At 51.0% G+C, this 14713-nt stretch overlaps 1 protein-coding gene across 2 annotated transcripts in view; it reads left to right on the top strand.

Annotated features, from left to right (window-relative positions):
• FOXK2 (forkhead box K2) overlaps positions 1–14713 on the top strand; it is a 69174-nt gene that overhangs the window by 41526 nt on the left and 12935 nt on the right. Inside the window, exons 1-4 of one of the 2 annotated variants that reach the window (XM_004748636.3) lie at positions 1580–1805; positions 3532–3726; positions 6880–7027; positions 9329–9475. In XM_004748636.3, the coding sequence (XP_004748693.1) occupies positions 1654–1805; positions 3532–3726; positions 6880–7027; positions 9329–9475 (642 nt within the window). In that variant the 5' untranslated portion in view covers positions 1580–1653. Of the gene's footprint in view, positions 1–1579; positions 1806–3531; positions 3727–6879; positions 7028–9328; positions 9476–14713 lie in introns of those variants that run through there. The other variant, XM_045085617.1, reaches the window with a different exon arrangement.

Here is a 14713-nt window from a genome sequence, read left to right as displayed (position 1 = left end):
CAAGTGTGCAACCAAGTGTGCATGCATGAGGCACGGAGAAGGAGAGGGACAGAGAGTGTTTTAAGCCGTCTGCACGCCCAGCACAGAGCCTGATGTGGGGCTCAGTCCCAGGACCCCGAGATTATGACCTGAGCCATAATCAAGAATCAGTTGCTTAAATGACTGAGTAGCCCAGGTGCCCCCAAAGTATTTTTAAAGAACACCTCACGTTAGGCATGTGAGACATGGGCACTCACACCCTTGCCACAGCAGGGAAGTCGATCAGGGGACACAGATAGGATGGGCCGTCCAGCCCCAAAAGTCAGGCCACTTGGTTGTGGTGTCGGGTAGTTGAGGGGTCCAAGGAGGACCCCCTCACCTGGGTGCTTCACCTTCTTGCTACTATCATGTTTTGCTGCTCTTTTTTGTTTCGTGAGGCAACTTATCAGAATTATTCTGCTGTTCTTTACGTCTAGCTTAGAAAAGTCAAGCATCAGTCATTCACCTATCCTGCAGGAGAGTGAGTTTCTCATAGCTAACTGACGTCCATAGGGAGCCTGAACACGTTGTAGCGTATTTCCCTTTGAACATAGCCCACATAGAGAAATCACTTACATCTGTAACGTAGGTACCAGTGTAATCACAGCCCAGGTAAAGAAATAGGCCATTGTTAGCACGGAAGTATAGGAAACAGTACTGTGAACCCCTTGTCACATTATCAATATATTGCCTTTTTTTTTTTTTTTAAGATTTATCTATTCTTTTGAGAGAAAGCGCACATGAGGGGGGTTGCAGAGGGAAAGAGAGAGAGAGAATCTCAAGCAGACTCCCCACTGAGTGCAGGGCCTGGTGTGGGGCTTGATCCCATGAACCTGAGATCATGACCTGAGCTGACCCCAAAAGATCTTATTTATTTATTTGAGAGTGAGGAGGAGGAACGAGGAGGGAGAATCTGAAGGAGACCCCACGCTGACCATAGAGCCCCATGTGGGCTTGATCCCACGGCCCCGAAGATCATGACCTGAGTCAAAATCAAAAGTCAGATGCTCGACTGACAGCGCCACCCGGGTGTCCGACAGATGGTGACAGACGGCCTTTTAATCATAACCCCTCTCCATTGAAGTATATGGTTTGTACAGAAAAGCACATGTACCGTAATGTGTAACTTGATGAATTGTCGCAGAAACTCACCATGTAATCATCACCCATGATTAGAAATAAAAAGTTACCAGGATGTCTGGGTGGTTTTTAAGTGTGTTTTGTGGCTTATACACATATGAAAAGAGGTTTCCTCTTAAATGAAACCAGAGATCGCACCATTTTCGCCTGTCAAGGGGGTGGAGTTGGTGGCAGCAGTGTCCATTGGTGGCTAGGACGGAAGTTTCACAGTCTCTTGGTCAGAGACTGTCAGCAGGTGGTCTGACGGCACCTTGCCTCAACTTAGACACCCCGTGTGCACTTGGAGTTTGAAGTTCCCTGACGGCACTGTGCCATGGAGACAACCAGGGGACAGTGTCAGTCATCACCTTTACTTGGAAGCCTTGAGACTCAGATACGAAGGAAGGCCGTCCTTGACGGGGCAGTATCCTGTCCCTAAGGCAACACTCAGCTGATCCTGTGTGCATGGATGCTGGGGTTGGGGGGACACTCTGGAAAAGTACAAGCTGAGGACCAATGTGGAGGGTGTGGCTTTATTTTGTGAAATGCAGAGAGAAGCGCTGGGAGACGTGTGTGCCCCATGGGGGAGGAAGCGCTCACCTTCCTGGAGTCCCCGTCCGAGCTGTGCACCGTGCTCTGCTGCTTCGGCACTACACGGACGGCGGCAGGTGTGTGTGCGCTTTGGGCCTGCTGGAGGCTGGCCTCCTGTATGTCCTCAGGGTGGTGGTAGGACAGACGGACGGACTGTAGGAAAAGCAGGTATTGACATCTTAAGTTGGGCTGAAGGTTGTTTTTTTTTGTTTTTATCTTAATACACATCTGAGTGTTTGCTAAATGTTACGTGAATTAATCACCAAGACACTTCAAGAGGGAGATGCTGCCATCTCTGTTTGGTGGGTGAGAAGACTGAGCCACAGAGAGGTAACCGCTCTGCCGGGCCGGAGGCCTGCACGCTGGATGGTGGCACTCGCTCTCACAGCCTGGCCTTCGTGGCGACATGGGAATGATCGTCTATCTGAGGCAGGGCTCAGGCACTGGATGTGGGAGAGGAGGAGGAGAAGTCACCCTTCCGCAGTTGTCATATGTGTGGTGCTAGAAATTAGCGGCCAGTGGGGTCTTAGTCACATTCTTCTGTAAGCCCAGAGTTGATTCACATCTCACACCAGCAATAAAGAGGCAGCTGCAAGGCGTTTAACTGTGGTCTTCTCGCCTGTTTTAGTCCTGTGATCTGCTCGTTTTAATTACCTGTTTAATATATGAAGCTGGGCACTTTGTAATTCCACAGGTGTAAACTGGGGGTCCACTTACACATCCTAGGGGTTCTTCTAAGCTCTGGGTGAGGGGTTTGGTCAGCAAGTGACAACTCTAGCCCTCAACTGGAGTGCTGGGAAGAGTCACCTTGATGATGTCACCAGAAGTGGGAGGTACCTCTGCCCTCCATGCACGTGCTGGATCTTTCCATGGCAGACAGAGCTGACCACCGAGACGGATGCCCGGGGACAGATGGAGAGGTCAGCCGACGGCCATCACCTGCTTGTTTGGCCGTTTATATACACACAGATCAGGCGCTGTTTAACTGGATGTGAGATCAGGCAGCGACCAGGAGTCTGTGGCTATTTTTAAGTTTTATTCTTTAAAGATGTTTGGCTTGCATTACCTTTTTTTTTTTTTTAAATAAATATACTTCAGTTATGTCAAGGAAGCTTTATTAAAGATGAGCCAGAGTATTTTTTTTTTAAAGATTTTATTTATTTATTTGACAGAGAGAAATCACAAGCAGACAGAGAGGCAGGCAGAGAGAGAGGAAGGGAAGCAGGCTCCCCGCTGAGCAGAGAGCCCGATGCGGGGCTCGATCCCAGAACCCTGAGATCATGACCTGAGCCGAAGGCAGCGGCTTAACCCACTGAGACACCCAGGCGCCCCAAGCCAGAGTATTGAATTGTAAACCTTTTCTCCTGGAATTTAATATCTCTGGCTTTTGTTTGCTCAGTAAAAAAGGTGATAGGATTCTTCAAAAGGAATGATTTTTCTTTCTTAATTAAGAAACCGCCACAAAATTATGTTGCTTAATGACCGAAATAGACTTGTGTGTTTATTTTAAAAGAAGTAATGCAGATTAAATTATGTTTGAGGCTTTTTTATACTTCGGTTTGGCTGGTGTAAGAACGTATTCATTTACTAGTGTTTTAAAGTCATGAGATGTCTCTTTGTGGTTTCATTCATTGAATCATAGCACATGGGGTGCGCTTGGAAGTGGGGTTCTTGATGGCTTCTCCACACAAGATGACGCTCTGGAGCATCGGGGACACTTGGGCTCTGTTTCCTGCTGCAAGTGGGACGCCCCATCGTCCAGTCTGGCTGACTAGTGCTGACAGTTGGCTTTTCTTTTTTTAGGTGCACGTTTAGGTTCCCGAGCACGAACATCAAGATCACGTTCACTGCCCTGTCCAGTGAGAAGAGGGAGAAGCAGGAGGCTCCTGAGTCCCCGGTGAAGCCTGTGCAGGCCCACATCTCGCCCCTGACCATCAACATTCCAGACACCATGGCCCACCTCATCAGTCCCCTTCCCTCCCCAACAGGAACCATCAGGTACAGCAGCTGATGTGGGCAGGGGTCACCACAGAGTCAGGGCGCGGGGCGTGCTTGCTGGGATGTCCACAACCGTATCCTGATTTTCATTCCTCGTCTCCTCCCTTGGGAAAGGTGCAGAAGTCATCAGAAGTCCCAGGAGTCCCAGGAGGGGCAGGAGCACACAGCAGTGCCGCTCCCTTCCCGGGGGGACACAAGGGAGTGGGGAGGGTCGAAGGCGCTGCACATGGCATTCAGTTTTCGAACACCCTTTGCTCCTGGTTTCCGGCCTGTGAAACACAGTTCCCTCGTGTTCCTGGTCTTCCCTTATGGACTCTCTGTGTTTGAGTGTCAGTGGAAGGGGCAGGTGATTAGCCATTTTGGTCTGAACTCTGAGATATGCTTGCATTTGCATTTTGAGTTTTTTTAATTTGCTGTAACTTCATGAAAATTATGATGACCTGTGCTTTGGATTGATGAGTTTGAGCACAGCAGAGCGACCGACTTGTGTTCCCCTCGATGTTGTAAGAGAGGCTGGGTGCGTCGGCGGCTTCAGGGCACACGCTTGGTGCAGAAGCCAGAACCCAGAGCACCGTGGTCAGGTTGTGCTGAGCACTCAGAGAGCAGTAGCTGAGGCGCAGGTCGAGAACAGCCTCGGGGCCCTGCGGACGTGTGTGCTTCGAGCAGGTTAGATCGCTGCGTGTGGGTGAGTGGGGCTCTGCTGGGAGGTGGGGCGGAGCTCGCGTGCGCCAGTCTTTGGGTGCTGTAGGTGCTCAGGAGAGGGGAGTAGTGGTCTTAGCAGGGGGTGATGGAAACGGAGGTGCCTGGCGGGCACCGCGCTACTCTGTGGGTCTGGCTCCTACCGTCCAGGTCTGTCCAGGGCACGGCTGGGAGGCGGGGGGGTGGGGGTGGTTCGTCGTGTCTGTCCAGGCTGATGCCGCCGGTGGCAGGGCCAGGGAGGCCCACGGAGAACTGGCGACTCCGGCTTACACCTTGCAGCTGAACGCTTCTGTTTCTTGTCTCAGAAACCGGCATCAGCAGTAGGCCTTCCGGAGATGACTGTGTGTCGGGTTTGTTCGTAAGCGGAGGGAGTGACGCGTGGACGGGCTGCCGCTCCTGCGGCCCCAGGCCTGGTGTCTCGCGTGGCAGCGGCTCTTGGCCTCAGGCCCCTCCCTCCTCCGTCTCCTCCTGCAGCCACTCTGCTGTAGCCGCTGCCTCTGTCCCCCACTTGGTTGAATTCGTCTGCACGTGACTGTGTGGTCCAAGTCGCCCCGGTGTCCGTGGAGAGGCAGCGGCCAGCAACCGCCTGGCCACACTGTTGTTCAGCATGGGGAGAAAGTACGCAGAATTCAGAGGACCAGGAGCAAGCCCTGTGTGCCCCCGTGGGAGGGCAGCCCACAGCGGGCGCAGCAGCCTTGGAGGCAGCTCACCGGACAGGTGGTGTAGACATGGCAGGGCTGGGGCACAGCTCCGGACCCAGCCCCTTCTCACCTTCTGCTCCGTCTTCCTCTCGTCTTCCCCGCGCCTGTCCTCCCGCTCCTGTCCCTCACGCTGTGGCCGGCGTTGAGCCGGGTCGTGCCCTCACCGGCCAGCAGCGTGGGAGCCTGGCTGTGCACGGCTTATGGGCACAGTGCACTTGGCTTTTCCAGACCAAGCTTCCTGCCCATAGGGCCACTCCCCTTCCCCACGTCAGCACTGCTCCCACAGTACCGGTCTTTACGACGGCGACGTGTGAGTTCCGTGCGGTCCCGCTGCTCCTCTCTCCTGTCCTCTGAGCGCCATTCCTGGCCGGAAGTAAACCCCGTCCGGGGAGCACGGGTCTTGGTCCTGCGTGTTCCTGGCAAGAGTGGATGGGCCAAGAGTGCGTCGCCGCCTTCCCTTGCCTCTCCTCCCCTACTTTGAGCTCAGGTTTTTGGAGGTAACTCCTGTTTCTTAGGTATTTTTTCCAGAAATTTTCTGTGTATTCATAGTACTTGTCTTTTCCTCCAAACACGGCTCCTCCGGTCCGACCGCACCTACTGTGGCACACCCAATGGGCTTCTTAAAGAAGTCTGTCCTACCTTGGCGTCCCCTCTGCTGCCGTGGCTCATTCTCTGTTAAAGTCTGACCCTGCATAGAAAAGGGAGCAGAAGCGCGAATGTGTGGTTTGGGAAATCACCGCAGATGAGTGTGGATGGCCTTCAGTCATCACCGAGATCAAGAAGCAGCACCCTAGCCCTGCCTGGTGAAAAACAGCACACGTGTTTCCAGATGGGTCACATGGGTGTCTGGCTGGCTCAGCCGATGAAACGCGCAGCTCTTGATCGTGGAGTCGTGTGTTCTGGCCCCATGTTGGGGGTAGAGTTTACTTTAAAAATAAATGAATAGGGGCGCCTGGGTGGCTCAGTTGGTTAAGCAACTGCCTTCGGCTCAGGTCATGATCCTGGCGTCCCGGGATGGAGTCCTGCATCAGGCTCCGAGCTCCATGGGGAGTCTGCTTCTCCCTCTGACCCTCTCCTCTCGTGCGGTCTCTCACTGTCTCTCTCAAATAAATAAAATCTTTAATACATACATACGTACACACACACATACATACATAATTGGGAAAAGGAAAAATAGGTTCCTGTTTCTGTGTTTGGGGTGTGTTGCGTCAAGCTGACTTGACACATGTGGTTCCGGCCCTCATGCCACCTGGGTCCGTGTCCACGCCTCATCCCCTCTCTGCTGCCTGTGCTTGGCCTGGCCGCCTTGCTCTCTCTCCAGACTGTCCCTGACCTTTCTGGTGTAGCTGGAGGCCATATCCTTGGTGGGGAGGGAGTCAGCGGATCATGTGCTCTATGTCCCTTTACCAGCCTGGAGCCCTGGGGCCATCACCAAAAAAAAGTCGGTCTGTGTTCTTGGTAAGTTCCAGAACCATCCTAAGCCTCGGTTTCCTCACTGGTGAAACAGGTGGGCCACCACCCCCTTTGAGAGTTTGTTTTCTGATTATGTAAAATAACAGATGTGAAGCAGATACCTGATTTCCCTGTGTTTCCTGGAGTGATCCTAAACTTCACAGAGAACCAGTGAGGCCATGTTTTATAGGAAATGCTGATATGCTCCTACTTTGTACTTGGAATCACAGTGGGTCATGGAAGCACAGTGCGACATATGTTCTATAATAGACTGATAGCAGTGACCTTTTCCTGTCCACAGTGCTGCAAACTCCTGCCCATCGAGTCCCCGGGGAGCAGGGTCTTCTGGGTACAAAATGGGCCGTGTGATACCAGCTGACCTCAATTTAATGGCCGACAACTCGCAGCCAGAAAATGAAAAAGAAGCTTCTGGTGGAGACAGCCCAAAGGTAAATGTTTTATAGCCTTGAAACAGAACCCAGGGGCCATCACACAGCCAGCTGTCCTCACTTCATTGTCTGCAGGTCTGCGAACATCCCCAGGAGGGCTTTTGAGAAGTGCACGTTGGAGTGGATGCATGCCTGGCTGTGGGCCCCTCCCCTTTGAGCATATTCTTAGGGTGGAGGTTTTGAGTTCTTTTGGTCCTTCAGCACTGGGTGCTTCCCAGTGGTGCTGTGGGCCCAGGTGCTGGGAGCCGAGCTGGTGGAGGACAAGAGAATCTTGCGTGTCCTGGGAAACTGTTCCTGGGGTTTCATCCTGCCGTCACAGACACGGAAGATTGTGCGTGCACTTGTGTCTGAGTGCACATGAGCACAGAACACATGTTTTTGGGATGGTCCACCCTGTGACCGTGCAGGTTTTTATTCTTGGACATAGTAATGCCCCTTCTAGGACTGTGTCTAAAGGAAATGGCAAAAATCTCAAACATAAGTTTATATAAAATAGAAAATTGAAAGCAGCCTAAATGCCCCGTAGGAGAAGTCCGATCAAGCAGGGGACGGTCATGCCCCGTCGCTGCTGGTGTGGAAGAGTCCTGGGCGCATGCGGAGGGAGAGACATAAGCAACGCACAGTATTATTTGAACGACCTACATACAGGGTTAGGTGTTTGTGCAGTGGACTGTGGCACGGCCCTGGGATGGATGCGCCACAGCCTGTCCCCTGCAGCCAGCAGCCTCGCATGTAAGGGGTGCTGGGTAGGGGAGGCAGGCACAGAGAGGCACCCTACGTACGATTCCGTTGTGTCCATTTGCCTGTTTAAAATCAGAACTAAATTGTGTTTTTTCAGGATGCGTTCTGAGATCATAAAACTTCTAATTAATTACAGTGAGACTGTGATTACTATAAAATGTCAGGAGTAACAGTAGAAGCTGTGGGCTCAGGGGGCACAGGGAAGCTTCTAGAATGTGGGCTGTGTTCTCCTTTGACCTGGTGTTGGTTGTATTGACATTCATTTTATAAAAATTTCTTTTCAGCTGATAAAGATGTATTATGGGCTTTCCTATCTATGCTACATTTTTCAATAAAAAAAGTTCTTAGGAGCACAAAGAAGGGTAACGAGGAGACTCACCGAATGGCATCATAGAGCAGTGAAGTGAGGAGGGCTTCGTCCTCTCTTCCTGGTCCCTGGGGCAGAGTCCAGTGATGCTGGTCTGCCTGCCCCTTTCGTGTAACTCAGAGTGTGTCCACTCAGGAGAGAAGGGGTAGAGCCCAGCCTAAGTGCTCAGGAAATACTGGTTATTTAACAGTCGGATGCTGGGGCTGTAGATGATTCCGTCTTTCTGTGTGGGACAGGCCCCCACTGCTGGCTCTCAGGACAGAGCGTGGCCTGGGCAGTTGCAGCCCATGCTCCTGTCTTTGGCAGGTCTGTCTTCCTGCCTCGTCTGTCAGTCCTCTGCTTGTCTCTTCTTTTACTCTGTTTCTGTTTATTCCCAACGGTGTCTAAATTGCTCATTTTTAAACCTCATGTAACAAGTATTTTCTCGAATATATTCTTTTGCAGCTTCCTGTTAGCATTCACTATTATTCTTCGTGGTTCATTTCAGTTGGTTCGTACATTTTCCTGTTCACAGCCAGGGGTGTACCCTCTCCACAGTTGGCTTCTTATTACGCACACGTATGTGGGGTTCTGAGGTGTCACAGTGATAAGGAGCCGCCCGTGGCCCGGAGTGTGCCGGGAGCAGGCGCACAGCAGCCCTGCGTGCCTGAGACCCCAGGGTCGGAGCCCGGCGTTTGGCATACTGTGCTCCCCTCTGTGGGGCTTCCCGATGTGAGGAGCTTCTCAGCTGGTGGGACAGGGTGGTTCTGAGTGGTTGTCACTTTGGCCCTTGTGTGCCTGAGGACCCAGCAGCTCCTGGGAGGGAGTCCCAGCTCCCTCCTCCCCGAGCCTTCCCAGCTGTTCCCTTGGTTGCTAGATCCATGGGACAGGCCTCTGGCCGGGATTTGACATGTGTTGCCCTGGACTCAGCTGAGGTTAAGTAGCTTTTGTCTTTTCCTTACGTTTTTCATTTTTGCTGTGTGGAGTTTCTCCTTATGTGATTTTCGTATTCATTTTTATGCTGCTTGTACACTTTCCATTTGCTTCCTATAAACTTTCCAAATGCTTTTCAGTCAGATATTATTTTCATAATAAGGAGAACTAAGCATTTCGTAGGAACACTTAAAAACGCCAACAGTTCTGAATTTTAATAAATTTAGTAAAAATTTTGATAACTTCAGTAATCTCTTTTTTCTTTTTTAACTTAAATACAGGATGATTCAAAGCCACCTTATTCCTATGCACAATTAATCGTACAAGCAATTACGATGGCTCCTGATAAGCAACTTACTCTAAATGGAATTTATACTCACATCACTAAAAATTATCCATACTACAGGACAGCGGACAAGGGCTGGCAGGTAAATGCGTTTCGGTTTGTTATGAAATCTAACTGTGACGTGTCAGTAGGTGCTGACTGGCAACTAAGAGGACACTTAAGCTGCTTTCCAAACCGTGGGCACAGGCAATGGTAGAGTGAGGTGAGGGAGACCCTCTTTGGCTCAGGGAGGAGGAAGTGTTGGAGGCCACTGTCCCCATGCTCTGATCTTCATGCAGAGCAGAAGGAATAGTGGCTCTAGAAGCAGACCTCAACCTGTAGTTTTATGGTCACTGTCCCCACAGATGGGAAAACGTGGATTATTTGAAAGGTTTCCCTTTAACCACTGCAGTTAACTCCCTGTGTCTGAAGTACAGGAAAGCTAAAAACCCAGCCCATCCTGCACTTAGGCTTTCTTCTCTCTTCCTTATCTGCATCTGCTGGCATACTCCGCTTCTTGAAGTCTATACAGAGATGGTGTTCAGACTGATGAAGGAACCCTTTCTTCAAAAGACATTCTCCCATTGGGCCGTACATGACACAGATAACTGTGGTGCTGCCCTGTGCAAATTGGGGAACCCGCCTGCTTGCTTGTACACCGTGCTTTCAGATCATTCCTGGGGTGTCTGGAACCTGGGCCTTCTCAGAGCACCTTTGAAAAAGCAGTGCATATTTCCTTGTTCAGCTTTTTAATTTAGTTTGGTTTTTAAACTTTGACACTGTAGTTTTTTTTTCTTCTGTGTGTCTGTGTTCTCTGTGTCTGCTTACTGGACATACAGTAGGACATCTCTAATTCAGACAATATGGGAAGGGCAAATCTGAAATACAGAGTATTAAAAGTATAATGAAAGAAGAAACATTCATTTGTAATTCTTGAATTCATTTAGGTCACAAGGAATGGCAACAGTCTTCCTTTCGGGCTTACTGAGTAAATGATCCTTTGAGAAATGTGTCTGGTGAGCCGTCACCCTAACTTAGTGATGGGGCGGGAGGAGCCGCTTTCTGTTTAATGAGGGCAAAACCTTTTTCTTCCTCCTGTAGACATATAAACATGTTATCATAATAATAATCCACCAGCCAAACCCTGAACTTTTCCTTTGTAAGGGGCCTTTAGTCATATAAGGGTCTTTGATTGTGGAAGGTACAAAGTAAGATGCAGCTTCCCCTCCTGGCCTGGGACATCTGCTCCCCGCCTGGCTCCCTGTGCACAGCTAGGTGCATTTCTTCATTGGCGCCGAGGGAAATGCTGGGTATGGAGAACACGTCCATACCAGCTACGTGACAGATTTCTCAGCACATTGGACAAGAAATCCCGGTGATACTGACATACTTTAATCTAGAACAGTGAGGTTGTGCTTCAGAGAAAATGTAAAACAAAGGAAGCAGAACCAGATGATAATCTGCGTCCGTGTCTGGTGATTGCGCCTGGGACAAAGCCCCCTGCATGTGGGCCGGTGAGGCCTCAGGAGTGTGGTAGGGTTTTGTTCAGCTCATTGTGTGCAGGATTCTGGTGATTGGAAACACCAGTTTAGTGGGCATGAGTATTCCTAAAAAGCCTGGCCCGACTGTGAATGATCCCTTCTCGCTGTGTTCCCGAACGGTCGTGTGTGTGTGGCAGCTGCTTCCGGGCGTCCTGGTTTTCTGGCAGAAGGGCGAGGGCCGGCTCTCCGGGGTGGCCGCCTCCCGCCTTCCATCTTGCAGGGCGTTGGTTGGGTCAGGCGCGGTCCGCACGTGCAGTGATTGCTTCTCGCTGCTGGAAGGGACTCCGTAGCGGCCTGTGAGCAGAAAGAGCAGACAGAAGTGCCGCGCGGCAGACACCCTCTCTGTTCAGCTGTCGTCAGCGTTTTCATTGCACCGTCGCCTTCTCTGTCTAGACAAGGTCGGTCTGTACGGGTGATTCTGTGTGCCTCTTGCCCGTGTTGGGCCGCTCCTGGGACATTTCCCACCTCCTGGCTCCAGCGTTTTAGCAGGGAAGAGATTTCCTGCTGCACTCCTCCCTTTAATTTATGGACATGCACTCAGTTTCTTTATGTCCTCAGAGGTCCTTAGCGGTCCCAGTCCTGACCCCACATGTGTCCTTTTTCTGTCATGAGAGTTTTCTGAGGTGCCCTTCCCAGAGGGACGGTGCTGGAGGTCTGCGTGCGTGAGACCTCATTCCTACTGCTCACACTTGGCATAAAACACAAAAAGCCTTTCCGTTTTGCAACCTTGTTTCATAAAAGAGCCAGGTTCATTTTCTTTGCTAGATTTTCTTTACACAGAGAGTAGGGGCAAGACTGTCACCTAAAACAGCCTCTTTTTATTTTTAGTTATTTTTTAAAAGTTTATTTATTTATTTATTTGACAGAGATGACAAGCAGGCAGAGAGGCAGGCGGGGGAGGGGAGCAGGCTCCCCACTGAGCAGAGAGCCCGATGTGGGGCTCGATCCCAGGACCCTGAGACCATGACCTGAACCAAAGGCAAAAACTTAACCCACTGAGCCACCCAGGTGCCCCTAAAACAGCCTCTTTTTAAAATGTGGATTTCCGGGGGCTTCTGGATGGTTCATCTGTCGGTTAAGTGACCATCTCCTAACTGGTTTCGGCTTAGGTCATGATCTCAGGGTTGTAGGATCAGGCCCTTTGTTGGACTCTGTACTTAGTGGGGCATCTGCTTAGGGTTCTCGCCCCCTCTGCCTCTCCCTCCAGCTCGTGCTTCCTTGCTCTCTCAAAAATAAATGAATGAGTGGACAAATAAATAAATAAATAAATATTTCGAAGATTTATTTGATACACAGTGAGAGAGGGAATACAAGCAGTGGGAGTGGGAGAGGGAGAAGCAGACCCCCTGCCGAGCCGGGAGCCCAGTGCAGGGCTCGATCCCAACCCTCGGATCAGGACCCAAGCCGAAGGCAGAGGCATAACGTCTGAGTTCCTGGGAGACGTGCGGTGACACTCCCCGCACGCCTGTTCTGAGCACCCGGTGGAAGTCCCCAGCTCCCTTTCCGGCTGACTGCTGGTAGTCGGCACTGTCTGCTCATGGCAGAGCTTTCTGATGGGGCTAGAGGAAGCTCTAGGGAAAGACAAGGTCTGTGTCTGGAAAGACGGGATATTTCTTTCCTTTGGTTGCGTATTTAAGCCAGAATGTATTCTTATGATTTATAATTATAATTCTACTCAGCCCAGAGGTGAGGTATTTGTTATGACTCGGAGATTTGAATTTTGGGCCTCTGGGCCTCTGAAAGGGAAACAGGGAGTGCTGTGGGCTCACTTCATTCTGCTCGTTGAACTCTTCCTTCTGGAAGGAACCTTGCATGTTTCCTTCTCATCAGTTTCTTTACGAGTCCTCCGTAGAGCACTCAGTGTGACTGGGACAAGCAGAAACCAGAGTCGAGGCAGGAGTGCTGGAGGTGTTCATGGAGGACGGTGACCGCTCTGCATCTTCACCCTGGGTCGGGTCAGCTGCGGGGACAGGCGGGAGGAGGGGCTGGCGCTCAGGGAGGGCGGGTTCTGGGAAACAGCCTTGGGTACGGGAGGACTTGGGGAAGAGAATGTATTCACTGTCGCAGATCCTTTTCTTTGTAGTTTGTTTTAAAGAATAATAAGCCGCCTTTTGTCTGCGTATGGTAATCCCTGAATCATTGGAGTCGGAGTCCGTGTGATTTTAGTGTATGTAGCTTGACTTGATCAAATTATAAAGGCCTTAAATTACCTTAGAAATAGAGTTACTCTAGTCTGTCTGTGTCTGCATTAGATAGCTCTTACGACTTACGCATGTTTTCTAGTCTTGTCGATCAGAAAATCACAACCTCTTTGTTCTGTGGCTTTGTTGGGAAAGGAGGGGAGGTTAGACCCTGTTGTGGTGGTGTCTGGTAGGTTCTGTCCCATTTTCAGGACAGAAAAATACCAACTCCTTCTGGGAACTTGCGTACAGCTTGTCCGTGGCACGAGGGTCCTGGAACCGCAGCCCCCCCCCCCCCCGTGTTCTCCTTTACCAGGGGGAAGAAATACTCGTGCCCCAGTCCCCTGGCGGGGGCGATTCCTGCCTCCAGACCCCCCCATGCTCATTTCCCTTCTTCCTCCTCGCGACACGCACGTGACAGTATTAATGGCCTTCCTTCGGGCTCCTCACCTCCCCCGTTCTTAACTGCGGCTGGGCGGCCACTTCTGAGGCCCCCTTGCCCCTCCCTGGGCAGCCGTAGAGACTGTCTTGTCCGCAGGGAGAGGGCCCTGTACTGTCCTAGTCCGGGTCTGCTTTTCTCGAGCCACAGCCGTGGGGTCCGCCCGCCTTCCCCTCCAGACGCTGAAACATCTGCGCGGGTTCGGGGGAGGGTTGGCTCTCTCTGGTGGAGGCACTGGTAACAGTTCGATTTCCGGAGGATTAATAGAAACGTATTACTGGTTGTTAGCTAAACCCTGTGGTAGGACATCACAGTAAGGGTCTGTGATGTGAGTAAGTCTCTAACGCTCGCAGGACGCGTTTGCGTGTGAGCAGGTCCACAAAACAGACTCGGCGCTGCCTGCGCCTCCGTGTTGCCAGCGAGGCGTCTGGCGCCCACAGGCTGGCGTGGTCTTCTCCGCGGCCCACGACTGGGGGGCACTTGAGCGATCCCCGAGATGGGCCGTAGAGAAGAATTGGATGCATTTTGATGTTCTGAGCCGCCTCTGGCAGTTCAGCATCTCAGGCTGTGGCTGACGGTTCTGTCAGAAGGCTCATTGGGGGGAGTGCAGAAGTGGCTTTTTGAGAGCCCAGAGTCACCGCCATTTTGAGACTTCACTAGTGTAATTTTTTTTAATTTTGAATTTTAATCATTAGTGTAAACACATGAGAAGATGTGGCTGCGTGACTTTCCTCGCGCTGTTCCTGACTTTCTGGAAGGCTCAGGATCAGGTGTGCTGCCAGGAGTTAACTCAGGTTGCCGTGGGGGACTTTCCTGAAATTGTCTGCGAACTGTGAGCCAAGCGAGCTTTTTGTAATAGAAGGATTAGAGTAGGGGTTGAGAGAGAAATTTTTTGTATGTGCCTCACTAGATAATTTTGTGGGTCAAATTTTAAAAACATACATGGAAGCATTTTGGAAATTGCTGTTCCCGGAAGATGGTGTTCATAATACTTCCCAGCCTTTCGCTCATTTTTCTCTTCTGCTGGTTTGCGGAATACTTGCTACTGGATTGATTCATATTTTAAAGGACTGGTTTATTTTGGCTCTGTTTGTCTAAGCAGGGGGAGGCCCAAGGAAAGGCCAGGTGACGACCGTGATGATCCTGGGCTTCCTACCTGGGGAAAAAGGAAAGCTGCCATT

The sequence above is a fragment of the Mustela putorius genome, unplaced genomic scaffold (assembly GCF_011764305.1).
Source record: "Mustela putorius furo isolate JIRA1106 unplaced genomic scaffold, ASM1176430v1.1 tig00000873_pilon_pilon_pilon, whole genome shotgun sequence".
In the NCBI taxonomy this organism is placed as follows: Eukaryota; Metazoa; Chordata; class Mammalia; order Carnivora; family Mustelidae; genus Mustela; species Mustela putorius.
This window is presented reverse-complemented; position numbering and strand designations above follow the sequence as displayed.